A 15,223-nucleotide genomic window follows, 5' to 3' on the forward strand; every position below is an offset into this window, starting at 1 on the left:
AGCTGACCTATTTCTGAGATTGTTGTTACTGGATAATGTGGATGATAGGCTGATGTTTTTGTGTGAGTTCCCCTGCCCTCATGCACCAGCATCATGTAGTGTTATTCATGCTGTCATCCGCCAGGATTGTGGAGACCAGATTATTCATGAGCCGCCATGATGGCGGTATTTACACATTCTTAACAGTAACGATCTTGGTTAATGTGTTGGGTTTTGATTAACTAGGTGTATTCACTCACAGGGTTTCATTGTATACAGGTGGTCAATACATCAATCACCCTGCCTTGCTTCAGACATTTCCTCCTTCCCTTCATGGTTTTCATGGCTTATGCGTACATACAAGATTATACATACAGAACAAATTAAATCATTTCTATTATAGTCGGTTTGCAGTGAAAACGTACTGATGAATTTCACTTTAAGCAAAAAAAGTAAATCAAATAAAGTGAAATTAAGATTGCGAATCCTCATAATTTTACCTTGCCAATTAAACATGTAAATTGCAGAATTGTATTCAATTTAGGATAAAAGTTGTTAAACAGACGATCATAGATTCAAAAGTTATTATTGGTTTGTATTACAAGGGAGTAAATGCAGTAATTGGAACAGTGATACAAATGCACTTGCAGTATGTGATGAGCGTTAACTTAGTTGAATAAAATTATGAGATTTAGATGTTCAATTGGCAAGGTAAAATCATGAGGATTCGTACTTCTAATTTCACTTTATTTGATTTACGTTTTTGTTTAAAGTGAAATTCATCAGTATGTTTTCACTGCAAACAGACTATAGTTTGAATGATTTTCAACTATTTGTGTTAAATTAATAAAGTGATATACTTACTAATATAGTTAGCTTTCCTGTTCTTTTGTATCAGATAAACTGAAATGAAGAATGTTCTTTCTGATATTCTAATAGTTTGTCATATTTTTTATCTAACTACTTGCACATGTTTAACTAATATATTTTTTTTCATTTCTTCCTCCTGTCCTAACTCCACTCGTCATCTGTCCACTGTTCTGGTCCTCCCTCCAGTTCCTGCTTCCCTGTCCACCGACAACATTGAGCAGGCCGTGGATGTCGCTAATGACGCACCAGTCTCATCCAGTACCTCGCTACCTAACATAGCAATACCCTCCGGTACGGGAAACGTGTAGGGTGGTGTCACTATTGTAGCAGTAGAGCCATACAGTAGGCTAGGGGTTACTATGCACAAAGAACTTAATTAAGCACCCCTGTATTTTTGCAGTGATCCGTTTTCAACACGTACATAAAACTTCTCGTGGTGACCACAATGGCATCTGACCCCTATGATCTTTTGAATCATATTATTATCATGCAAAATTATTGGAATCCATGTTGATTTTATGATGATAATTGCTCACTTTATAAAAAAACACTGATTTCCGTATAGAACTTTGTCTGTGCAAGTCTGTTGAATGTTGAATTTATTGGTGAATGTGAACATTCAACATGTCATTTTGTGTCTCTTACACAATTCATGGTCAATACCGAGTGTAACCTCCATGTGACTGTATGACAGCCAGCATCTCCTCGTCATACCCCCCTATCTGCCTCCTGATCCTCTTCGAAGGGGCAGTTTACACCATTCATCGTGTAAAGCAACTTCCAAATGGGCCAGGTTCTGTACAGGAGGATCCCTTCGTTGCACATGACAATCAATCATGTCCAAGCTATGCTCCAAAGGGTTAAGATCGGAGCTCGTTCAATCGTGAGATATGTCAGGGGGTGCTTAACTAAGTTCTTTGTGTATATGTAGTTGTGCTATACCATTCCAAAATAAGGACACGTGATTTACTGCCTGTTTACAGTTGGGGTTTGTAGACTATGGTTAGTTAGAGTATCGAGGGTGGGGGTGTTGGAGACTTCTTGTTGTCTTATCTGAACATTGGTGAACGGGGGAATTGTTGAACAGTAGCGTTATACTGAGGAAATACTTGCCCCAGTTTGTGAAGGCTCCTAGAGTACTCCATCCAGAATTTACTAGATGGTGCTTATGTCTTTAACAGAACACATACGTGCAATGCCTATGAATAGTTTAGATTAATAGCAGTGTATGTGTTCTGAGCGATGAATATATGTTGATCAAACTAGGAAAAATATTAGTTAAGTGACAATATTTCACCAAATGAGTTAGTGATTGTTTTATTAACTATTTTGGTTTCTTGTTTTCGCTGTTAAATTAAACTAAAATTAGTTAAATGTGATGAAGCAATAGTGCAAACATTGATGAAACTGGAAGGTTGTTATATATAGCAGATACTGGTTTATTGTGTACCTTTTCTCTTCTGCATCTTCTCTGTAAGAAATATGTGATGTATAAAAATGAACATGGACAGTCCTGTAAATGTTCAGTATCAAAGACAACACTCACAAACTGGTCCAGAAGATAGTCATGGGTTTCTTATTGGAGCAAGAAATTGTAGTGTAATTGAGCAAACAGAGCACTATCACCTGTAATAAACTTGGTGTCTATAAACTTTTTGTGCTTCGGGATAGGGGTCAGATGCATCCTGCATATCCTTTTGTCTCCGTCTGTCATCGTCTGCTCTATATTCGGGTCTGAGTAATGGCCTTCCTTCACTGACCTGCTTGTGTGTTCAGGGTCGACCCTGGGGCCGCCAATAGTGACAGACAGCACACTGAATGGAGGGACTGGCATCCCAGATGTCTCCTACTCCAGCAGCGAGGATGAAGAGTTCTACGATGCTGAGGAGCAGAAGTCGTCACAGAAGACCACCCCCGAGTAAGTCTGTGTGGATATGAAGCTTGCTTAAGCTTGTAGCTTGAGCTCCACATCGGGGGGACGTCAGTCAAGATGTGTAGTTAAAATGTCTTAGTTATCAGAAGCATAAATAAGCAACGGCAAATAGTTTGTTTCTTCTGGGAGAAATTCAAAATGTTGACACATGGAACATATTTTTCTCAACGAAAACTGAAATATATGGTTATGATTCATTAACTTAGTTTTGACCATATATGGCCTGCATCCCTTAACTTCAGATCAAAGCTCTCATGACATTCATTCCTAGAGTAATGCATGTTTGGTAATGTGCTTGTTGTGTTCCAGACGTGAACTCTCCACACATATGGTGGAAGGCGACGAGAACGGCGAGACACAAGTCTCACCACCAGTTATAGCTTCCAAAGATGATTACTATGATGGTAAGCATTCTATGTTGTTGTCGATATGGCTCATTAATAAAAAGTAAATAAAGCATATATGAAGAAAATAAGAATTCATGTATCTCAGAGAATGTTTAACTAAACACAAAGATGTCCATTGTTTTGATGTGTAAAGACATGAGTTGGAAAGTGAATGTCGGTTCAACACCACTTTGAACAGTACCTCAGTTTAAATCTTACAAAATTCAGCTTGAAGTTTAAATGCCTCTGTAGTAGCATGTCTGCCGGAAGAGGGCAAGGTTGTGAGTTCCATCTCCAGCTGTGTCATGCTATAAGAATTTTAAAGATGGTACTTTTGTTCCATGGGAGGAACTCAGCACTTACTGACTGAGTACACGGTGTCTGTGTGGTGTATTCAGGTTTCCGTGTGAGTCACGGACTTCAGTCGGCAAGTGCTGAGTTCCTCACACAGAAACCTGAATACCACCACACAGACCCTGTGTGCTGAGATTCTACTCAGTCAGCCAGTGTGTACTGAGTTCCTCCTGACAGAACACCTGAATACACCACACAGACACGTGTACTCAGTCAGCAAGTGCTGACTTCCCCACACAGAAACCTGAATACACCACAGAGACACCGTGTACTCAGTCGGCAAGTGCTGAGTTCCTCACACAGAAACCTGAATACACCACACAGACACCATGTACTCAGTCAGGCAAGTGCTGAGTTCCTCACACAGAAACCTGAATACACCACACAGACACCGTGTACTCAGTCAGCAAGTGCTGAGTTCCCCACACAGAAACCTGAATACACCACACAGACACCGTGTACTCAGTCAGCAAGTGCTGAGTTCCCCACACAGAAACCTGAATACACCACACAGACACCGTGTACTCAGTCAGCAAGTGCTGAGTTCCTCACACAGAAACCTGAATACACCACACAGACACCATGTACTCAGTCAGCAAGTGCTGAGTTCCTCACACAGAAACCTGAATACACCACACAGACACCGTGTACTCAGTCGGCAAGTGCTGAGTTCCTCACACGGTTTAAGTTTTAATTCATTTCTTCTTTTCTTTCAGAACTCTATGATGATTTAGATAAAGAGGACCGTGAGTATTTCATAGACTAATGGTTAACAGACTTTAGAGCTGGTTGTTTTCATGAATCTGATCCTCATTTGTTTTTGTTTCTTGCAGTTATGCAATCATTGCCTCTAATATACGATTGATAGTTTACTGTAGTATTTGACTTACTGCTTGGACTTTGTTTATAACCATGGAACAAACTGAAAGTACATGTCCTTTCTAGACAACCGCACTAGAAGATTTATAGTATTTATGTTTTTATTTCCATTTTTATTATTTCTAGTTATTGTTACAATTGTTATGACATGGTTCCCAAATTAAAGGTTTACCCAGAAATGGTTTTACAGAACTTTAGTGTTACATCAGTACATGACAACACACGATCAATGACAAGGCAGTCAATACATGATGAGTTAGCTGGTCATAGTAGTTACGTAAGTGCAATGTGTGAAGAATCCACTGTCCTATGTGTTGAAACAAGCCTATCTCATTCTTGGATCCTGAATAGTGAGAGAGCTGGCATGACTTCAGTGTTTTCTGATAGCAACCCAGTCTGTACCTGACAAGTGGATAAGGTGCAAGTCACTTTGAATCACACTGAATCTTGCTCTGATATACTGTAGATGTACAGCTAACCTAAACTTATCGTACGATCAAATCTGCCATGTTTGTGAACAACAACTAGGAAAGGTAGCTCAACAATTCCCCAATGCTTCAATCATTTGTTTCAACTCACAGTCAGTACAGATATATTTACGACTTTACATGATCCTAGACATAGCTGACAGATGTGAATGTTGTGTGGATGATATCATCTCTCCTCCCTCAGTGGGGTCGCTGGAGCAGCATGGCAGCATCATCGCCCACCTCCTGTCCCAGGTCCGCATTGGGATGGATCTAACCAAGGTCGTCCTACCCACCTTTATTCTTGAACGAAGGTCATTGTTGGAAATGTATGCTGACTTCTTTGCTCATCCGGATCTATTTGTCAAGTAAGTCAGAGTCAGCGAATGGAGCACAGACGGATTAATGCACAACTTTTATAACAGTACATTTAGTGTTGACAGTGTCAGGTTCTAGTTATCGAGAGTAAAATAGTATTAAGTCACAGATACATAGGCTGACTGTCATACTGACTGTAGAACTGAGTGTAGTGTAGTGTGAAGCAGACCTGTCAACACAACTTCTTGTAAAGTTGTTAACTTTATATTTTTGGATGAATATTTTGGAAATTTCCAATGATATCCTTGATGTACAGCTGTATGTAACAACTCATGCGAGAACCATGGCTGCTAGAATATCCATGGCACACCATTAGATGGGTTCATGAATCTCAGAAAACAAGAACCTGATAAAGACACCATTAAAAAATGCGATCATAGTGCCATGACAGTTGTAGGTCTGTGTTCATAATCTGGACTTATGGTCATGAACCACAGTGTATTTCATAATTGTAACTGACATGATGGATACCTCTGAAGGAATATCAGAGTGAGTAAACCTGTGACCTCATTGTGCAGAGTTGTTGACCTTGAGACTCCCCGTGAGCGCATGGTGCAGGTTGTTCGGTGGTACTTGTCCGCCTTCCACGCCGGAAGGAACAGCGACATAGCCAAGAAACCATACAACCCTATCCTCGGGGAGACATTCAAATGCTTCTGGAACCTTCCTGATGAAAAATCTACGGTGAGTTAGAACGTGACAATATACCAGGTATTTAGAAGGGAGGGTCATCTATGTAGCTGTCAGAGAGAGGTTACTGAATACTCAGTCATACTCCCAGAACTGAAGACCTCCTCTAGCATTTATAGATTTCCTCCCATTATGACTATCATTAGATTTGGCGATAGGCTAGACCAGTTGGTTAAATGTTTGCCGATTTTATTTCAAGTGTAGGTTTTGTTCCTTCAGGTGGAGGGGGCGGTGGGGTAGCCTAGTGGTTAACATGGTTAAAGTGTATCTTGTCACGCCCAAGACCCGGGTTCGAATCCCCACATGGGCACAATGTGTGAAGCTCATTTCTGGTGTCCCCCGCCGTGATATTGCTGGAATAGTGCTAAAAGCGGCGTAAAAACATACTCACTCACTCCTTCAGGTGGTTTAAATGATGGTTTTAGCACACAAGTGATGGTATGGTAGATTTTATTCTTAATCTTTAAGGGCGCTGGGGTAGCCTAGTGGTTAAAGCATTTGCTCATCACGCCGAAGGCCCGGGTCAATTCCCCACATGGGCACAATGTGTGAAGCCCATTTCTGGTGTCCCCCTCCGTGATATTGCTGGAATATTGCTTAAAGCGGCGTTAAACAAAACTCGCTCATTCACTCACTTAATCTATAAATGACATTCGACTGAGTTCTCAGGGGTTATTATGAATAACTATATAATAACTATTTTGTTGAAATTTAATGATTTAGGTTGTACCCAGCTTTAGATACTATAGTTCAAAACATCACTGTTCCAAGGGTTCACAGCATTTCCAACACTGCAGAGAATTGTGGACAGGAATTGCAGTCACACTCCTGTACAACAAGATGTTGCTGGAATATTGTTAAAAATGGTTTAAAGCCTAACTCATTTACTCACTCTGTCAGAATATTTTGAGAGCTTAGACTTACTAAAAATATGATATATGACATAACTGTTCTTAGTGCATGTGATGAATTTGTTCCGATTCATTTGAACAGGAAGCAGTTGAAGATGGTCCTGTTCCCTGGGCAACTAAAGACAGCATAGCATTCATAGCAGAACAAGTGTCTCACCACCCACCCAGTGAGTACTCAAAGGAAACTTATTTGAGAGGCATTTAAGAAGTTGGGAAGTGCAAAAATAACAAGCTTTTATTGATAAAAACTTAATATCTTTAGTCTTACGTTTCAGTGATATTCAGATTATTACTCAGGGGCAGGTAACTTGTGTTGGTCACATTGACCATGTCATAGTGTAATATCACTATGGCAGTACAATAAGTGTCTACTTATTCCATTGTTAAAATGGCTGTGTTGGAATGTTGGTAGAATGTAAGGCCATGTTTAGTGCGGTTATTATCAGTACATTGTCGTCCTTGATGTGATCATGACATGCTCAATATTGTCAGAGGAAATCTGATTTTGTAACACTGACTGACTGACATTCTCAACCAGCTAGTCAACACATTTTGATAAATCGAACCGTATATCATGAAACATTCAAACAGTTTAGCACTCAGTTTTCATTTTGACTAGTTATCATGAAACATGAAGGGTGACATGAAACAATTAGGATAATTAGGAGTATGATTTTCTTTAGTGTGGGAGTATTTACACTTGTGGAGGCACTAAAATCGCTTATTCCTTCCTGTGATCTTCTATGCTAGCACAAAGTTTTGGGACAGAATAGATAATTATGCATAAACCGACGTCACTGCAAGTGTGTGTGGTCATGATCTGTAGTTCTAGTCCTAACCTAGCTGATGTGTTTTTATCATTTTCCGATGAAGTTGATCAAACCTGATGCTATGAAGCACTGGTTTGCCTGACCCACATGTCTCTGTGATTCAGCTGGAATAGGTCCGAGTTCAAAGGCCATAATTACCACTTCCCAAAAGTTCCACTATATAGTTATCCGGGGTAATAATGTGCTGTGCCTTGATTGTTAGCGCTATGAGCATACCTAGTGTTGAGTTTGACGCTATATAAATGGACACATTATTATTATTATTATTATTATTATTATTATTATTATAGTTTCTGATGAAGATGTTACTCATTTCAGTTTCGGCATTCTATGCTGAACACCACAATGTTTATCTCCCTAGGCGGGTACATCTGGACCAAGTCTAAGTTCCTGGGTCTGTCCATCGGTGTCCATATGATTGGTCAGGCCGTGGTGTCTGTTCTGGATTATGATGAAGAATACACACTCACCTTCCCCAATGGTTACGGCAGAATGCGACCACTCTAGCTAACAAGCTTGATATGGTTGACATGAAATAGGTTGGACTATTTTAAAGCGTTCCAGTGATTACACCACATGGGTACAATGTGTGAAGCCCATTTCTGGTGTCCCCGCCGTGATATTGCTGGAATATTGCTAAAAAGCGGCCAAAAACCACTCCAGTGATTACATGTGTCTTGACTTATTGCCTTGTATAACAATGTCCCAAATGTTGATGATTGATCTCTTGGTTAGGAACACTGAGGAACACATAGGTCCATAAATATATACACTGATAATACGCACAGGTAGATGAAGGTACCTGAAGATACACACAGGTAGATGAAGAGTAGATGAAGATACACACAAGATATACACACAGGTAGATGAAGGTACCTGAAGATACACACAGGTAGATGAAGGTACCTGAAGATACACACAGGTAGATGAAGGTACATGAAGATACACACAGGTAGATGAAGGTACATGAGGTACCTGAAGATACACACAGGTAGATGAAGGTACCTGAAGATACACACAGGTAGATGGAGGTACCTGAAGATACACACAGGTAGTAGATGAAGAAGTGCCTGAAGATACACACAGGTAGATGAAGATACACTACACACAGGTAGATGAAGGTACCTGAAGATACACACAGGTAGATGGAGATGTACCTGAAGATACACACAGGTAGATGAAGGTACACACAGGTGATGAAGATACACAGGTATGACACAGGTAGATGAAGGTACCTGAAGATACACACAGGTAGATAAGATTAAGGTAGATGAAGATACTGATGAGATACACACAGGTAGATGAAGGGTACCTGAAGATACATGAAGGTACACAGATAGATGAAGGTACCTGAAGATACACACAGGTAGTAGATGGTAAGGAAGATACTGAGGTACATGAAGGTAGATGAAGGTACCTGATGAGATACACACACAGGTAGATGAAGGTACTGAAGATACACACACAGTAGATGAAGGTACTGAAGAGATGAAGATACACACAGGTAGATGAAGGTACCTGAAGATACACACAGGTAGATGAAGGTACCTGAAGATACCACAGGAAGATGACACACACAGGTAGATGGAGTACCTGAAGATATACACACAGGTAGATGAAGGTACCTGAAGATACACACAGGTAGATGAAGGTACCTGAAGATACACACAGGTAGATGAAGGTACCTGAAGATACACACAGGTAGATGAAGGTACTGAAGATACACACAGGTAGATGAAGGTACCTGAAGATACACACAGGTAGATGAAGGTACCTGAAGATACACACAGGTAGATGAAGGTACCTGAAGATACACACAGGTAGATGAAGAAGATACACACAGGTAGATGAAGGTACTTGAAGATACACACAGGTAGATGAAGGTACCTGAAGATACACACAGGTAGATGAAGGTACCTGAAGATACACACAATGCTTCTGTTTCAGGTCGATCCTGACAGTGCCATGGGTGGAGCTGGGAGGGAAAGTACAGATTGCATGTGCCAAAACAGGATACAGCGCCACTGTGGAGTTCCATACAAAAGTAAGTGTTTGTTTTGCGTGTTATGTCAACTATTTTGTGAGTGAAATATGATTGACATGTAGCAGATAGTGCTGGTCCCTCAGTGTTGAAATGTTAAAAAATGTGTCACTATTTCTTGCAGCCATTCTATGGAGGGAAGAAACACCGAATAACAAGTAAGGTGTTCGAACCCAACGAGAAGCTCCCTTTCCTCACCGTGGAGGGAGAATGGAACGGAGTGATGTATGGCAAATATACCTCAGGGGTAAAGATTAATATCATATTTATTTTTGTAAACAATCGAGCCCATCACTTCTTGATAGGGATATGCCAGCTTTGCCATGATTTTGTGAATAATTGTGTCTGGTACTCCACCAGTCAAGTCCCCCAGTCATCTGGCATTCAGTTGCATAGATTGTAAATGAATCTATCTTTAGTTTTTAGGTTTGTCAGCAACCGATAGGTTGCCATGGTATTGCTGAAATATTGCTAACTCATCATAGAACGACATTCACTGTTTCTTGCTCTAAAAAATGAAAGTCAAGTTGTTTTGTATTTTACAGTGGGTAATGAGTTGGATATCTTTTTCAGCAAAATGAAACATTTGTAGACACAAAGACATTACCTAAGTTCAAGAAAATGACCAGCAAGTGAGACCGACTGACCAGCAAGAGGATTATGAGTCTCGAGGTCACACTCATGCATATAATACTCACCTTTATCTTACACACAGTCAGTGCCCTACACTCACATATTATACTCACCTTTATCTTACTCACCTTATCATTATACTCACCTTCATCATACTCACCTTTATCACACTCCACATATAATGTTCACCTTTATCTTACTCACCTTTATCTTACTCACCTTCATCATACTCACCTTCATCACACTCATGCATATAATATCTCACCTTCATCATACTCACCTTTATCACAATCACCTTCATTATGCTTGCCTTCATCATGCTTGCCTTTATCACACTCCATGCATATAATTCTCACCTATCATACTCACCTTTATCATTAAGCTTGCCTTCATCATGCTTGCCTGTATCATACTCAGCATCATTATGCTCACCTTCATCATACTCGCATTCATCCCATTGCCTTTTAAGGACTTGCCCACTGGTCACATGTCTTTTATGGATATTACGTTCTTTTATGTAAACATCAGCACATCACTGGTTTATGAAATTATGTACTGTATGATGACATAGTTTGGAAATAATGTGAAGAAGTTGATGGTTAATCCATGATGTGTTGGTTGGTTGTGGAGAAACGTGAAGTATAATCTATAATGTGTTGTCGGTTTGTTGCAAGACGTGACATATCATCTGTGAAATGTTCTTGGTTATGGCGAGATGTGACGTATATGTGAAATGTTTTAGGTTATGCGAGATGTGACGTATATGTGAAATGTTTTAGGTTATGGTGAGATGCTGACATACGGTATGTGTGAAATTTTATAGGTTATGGTGAGATGTGATGTATATGTGAAATGTTATAGGTTACGTCAAGATGTGGACGTGTGTGAAATGTTTAGGTTATGGCGAGATGTGATGTATATGTGAATGTTTAGGTTATGGTGAGATGTGACATAACGGTATGTGTGTGAAATGTTATAGAAATATGGCGAGATGTGACATACGGTATGTGTGAAATGTTATAGGTTATGGCGAGATGTGACATACGGTATGTATGTGACATATTATAGGTTATGGCGAGATGTGGCGTGTATATGTGAAATGTTATAGGTTCGTCAAGATGTGACATTATGTGTGATATGTTCGATATAGTGAAATGTTTTAGGTTAGATGTAGTATGTATGTGTGATATGTTCTAGTTTTTGGCAAGATGTGACGATATGTGAAATGTTATAGGTTAAAGCGAGATGTGGCGTATATGTGAATGTTTAGGTTATGGCGAGATGTAGGCGTATATGTGAAATGTTTTAGGTTATGGCGAGATGTGAGTATGTGTGATATATTCTAGGTTTTGGCGAGATGTGGCGATATATGTGATATGTTCTAGGTTTTGGTTAAAATGTGACGTATATATGTGAAATGTTATAGGTTATGGATGAGATGTGAAATATTTTAGATGTGTGATATGTTCTAGGTTTTGGCGAGATGTGGCGTATATGTGTGAAATGTTTTAGGTTATGGCCGAGATGTAGCGTATGTGTGAAATGTTATAGGTTTTGGCAAGATGTGAGCGTATATGTGAAATGTTATAGGTTATGGCAAGATGTGACATATTATGTGATATGTTCTAGGTTTTGGCGAGATGTAAGCGTGATATATGTGAAATGTTATAGGTTATGGCGAGATGTAGACGTATGTGTGATATGTTCTAGGTTTTGGCGAGAGATGTGACGTATATGTGAAATGTTATAGGTTTTGGAGAGATGTGGCGTATATGTGAAATGTTTTAGGTTATGGCAAGATGTAGCATTATATGTGAAATGTTTAGGTTATGGCGAGATGTGACGATATATGAAATGTTTTAGGTTATGGCACGAGATGTGACGTATATGTGAAATGTTTTAGGTTATGGTGAGATGTGACGTATATGTGAAATGTTTTAGGTTATGGCGAGATGTGACGTATATGTGAAATGTTTAGGTTATGGCGAGATGTGACGTATATGTGAAATGTTTAGGTTATGGCGAGATGTGACATATATGTGAAATGTTTAGGTTATGGCGAGATGTGACGTATATGTGAAATGTTTTTAGGTTATGGCGAGATGTGACATATATGTGAAATGTTTTTAGGTTATGGCGAGATGTGGCGTATATGTGAAATGTTTTAGGTTTTGGAGAGATGTGACGTATATATGAAATGTTATAGGTTATGGAGAGATGCGAGATGTGACGGTTTAGGTATGTGAAATGTTTGTTTAGGTTATGGCGAGATGTGGCATTATATGTGAAATGTTTTTAGGTTATGGCGAGATGTGACATGTATGTCAAATGTTTAGGTTATGGCGAGATGTGACATACAACCTCAAGCACAAGAATGTGGAGAAGGCGACGGAGGGAAAGCAGTTCCTGGAACAGCGGCAGCGTGACGAGGCCAAAGACCGGAAGGAGAAGGGGGAGAGATGGGAAACCAAGGTAAACCCTGACCCTTGACCTCCTCCTTACACACCATCAGGGTAGTGAAGGGCTTGAGGTGTTCAGTTGCCCACGTGGGTATACAGGAAGTCCTTGCTATTGTTCTCATTGGTTACATTGCTGGAATAGTGCTGGAAGTAGTGGCAGAAGCTGAAGCTTCTTTATTAGTTAAGATTACTTGTATACAATGGTCAGTGTGTGAATTATCTAATGTAGGTAGAGAAAACCCCTTAATATTTTGACTTTAGCATTTCAAATTTGATTGTGTTTCAGTGCTTCCATGAGGTCGGTGAGCACTGGGTGTACGACCGGCCATTGCTGAAGAGAGATAATCCTTCACCGTCAGTGTGATGCTGACCTTTGTGATGAAGGCCACTGTATCAACAATGTTCCTGGGGGCTGAGGCTAAGGCAGCCACACAGACACAGACAGACAGACAGACACACACACAAATGATTAATTGATATAAACAATGTGATATGCATTGTCATTTTGATGACACTTATTGTCTGAATACACAAATGTTTTTTTTAGTTTTGCATCCTGCCTGTATGATCTTAGTGATGGTGATTGTTTATGCAGGGCATCTCAGTCAAAATAAGTTTTGAGAAACAAATGAAAGTTTATGTAGAAAATGATCAGGTTAGTGAAAGCATAATCATGATATTATCATCAGGGAAGAATGAGAAAAGTACAATGTGAATAGTGGAATTGACTGATTTATGTTGTGACTTGGAGAAGATGTTTATATGGCTTGTTGGTGCTTGCTAGACTGAAGTTGAGAGTCTTGAGACTTCTACTGCTGATGTCAACATTGTCAGTCTAGAGGATACTCTTTACCCTGGAGGGTTCTATGTCTGGTAACCTTTCTTACACCCTCTCTGTTCTTCCAGTGCCATCTATCATTTTGTCCCTTGTTGATTGCTCTTGTCAGGAAGTCCTTTTGATGATGGTATAGGCATGATTTGATAACACACTATTGTGGCAGATCAAATTTTCAGGCCTTTCATATGTTTACTCAGTGATCTGTCATATGAATGTAGGCTATGTGCAGTCTGAGATTTAAAACTACGAGACAGAAAACTCAGCAAGATTCATCAGCCCTGTCAACTTGTTTAACGACACCCATCGCATGTATCAGTATACACAGAGACCCGTTTGTTTTGCTGGTTTGCTTAACTGATCTCCTGACACCGCTACACCTGTACTAGTTGGCCTACTGGGCTTATCTACTCACTTGCCTACAGCTATACTAGTTGGCCTACTGGGCTTATCTACTCACTTGCCTACAGCTATACTAGTTGGCCTACTGGGCTTATCTACTCACTTGCCTACAGCTATACTAGTTGGCCTACTGGGTTATCTACTAACTTGCCTACAGCTATACTAGTTGGCCTACTGGGCTTATCTACTCACTTGCCTACAGCTATACTAGTTGGCCTACTGGGTTTATCTACTCACTTGCCTACAGCTATACTAGTTGGCCTACTGGGTTTATCTACTCACTTGCCTACAGCTATACTAGTTGGCCTACTGGGTTTATCTACTCACTTGCCTACAGCTATACTAGTTGGCCTACTGGGTTTATCTCTTGACATGTCTACAGCTATACTAGTTGGCCTACTGGGTTTATCTCTTGACATGTCTACAGCTATACATAGTTGGCCTACTGGGTTTATCTCTTGACATGCCTACAGCTATAGTAGTTGGCCTATTGAGTTTATCTCTTGACAGGCCCACAGCTTTACTAGTTGGCCTATTGAGTTTATATCTTGACGTGCCTACAGCTTTACTAGTTGGCCTATTCAGTTTATATCTTGACATGCCTACAGCTTTACTAGTTGGCCTATTGAGTTTATCTCTTGACATGCCTACAGCTATACTAGTTGGCCTACTGAGTTTATCTCTTGACAGGCCCACAGCTTTACTAGTTGGCCTATTGAGTTTATATCTTGACGTGCCTACAACTTTACTAGTTGGCCTATTGAGTTTATCTCTTGACATGCCTACAGCTTTACTAGTTGGCCTATTGAGTTTATCTATTGACAGGCCCACAGCTTTACTAGTTGGCCTATTCAGTTTATATCTTGACATGCCTACAGCTTTACTAGTTGGCCTATTGAGTTTATCTCTTGACATGCCTACAGCTATACTAGTTGGCCTATTGAGTTTATCTACTGACAGGCCCACAGCTTTACTAGTTGGCCTATTGAGTTTATATCTTTGCATGCCTACAGCTATAATGGTTGGCCTATTGAGTTTATCTCTTGACATGCCTACAGCTATACTAGTTGGCCTACTGAGTTTATCTCCACACAGACATAGCTATTTGGCTTACAGAGTTTACCTAAAGCTGTTTAGTTCCTGTAGTCCCCAGCACTGACCCTGACTATACAAGTG

The 15,223-nt window shown here is 40.0% G+C and overlaps 1 protein-coding gene across 1 annotated transcript in view; it reads left to right on the forward strand.

Annotated features, from left to right (window-relative positions):
• Positions 1–14,999, forward strand: part of LOC124269336 (oxysterol-binding protein-related protein 9-like) — a 29,559-nt gene extending 14,560 nt beyond the window's left edge. Inside the window, 15 exon segments of the mRNA XM_046704353.1 lie at positions 1,036–1,140; positions 2,626–2,767; positions 3,092–3,186; positions 4,239–4,268; positions 5,074–5,236; positions 5,765–5,930; positions 6,930–7,014; positions 7,996–8,026; positions 8,028–8,171; positions 9,625–9,721; positions 9,843–9,965; positions 10,292–10,342; positions 10,345–10,388; positions 12,685–12,823; positions 13,097–14,999. Coding sequence (XP_046560309.1) covers positions 1,036–1,140; positions 2,626–2,767; positions 3,092–3,186; positions 4,239–4,268; positions 5,074–5,236; positions 5,765–5,930; positions 6,930–7,014; positions 7,996–8,026; positions 8,028–8,171; positions 9,625–9,721; positions 9,843–9,965; positions 10,292–10,342; positions 10,345–10,388; positions 12,685–12,823; positions 13,097–13,174 — 1,493 coding nt within the window. The 3' untranslated portion in view covers positions 13,175–14,999.
• Positions 15,000–15,223: the final 224 nt, after the last annotated feature.

The sequence above is a fragment of the Haliotis rubra genome, unplaced genomic scaffold, assembly GCF_003918875.1.
Source record: "Haliotis rubra isolate DU_JTF1 unplaced genomic scaffold, ASM391887v1 Scf1012, whole genome shotgun sequence".
NCBI classification, from domain to species: Eukaryota; Metazoa; Mollusca; class Gastropoda; order Lepetellida; family Haliotidae; genus Haliotis; species Haliotis rubra.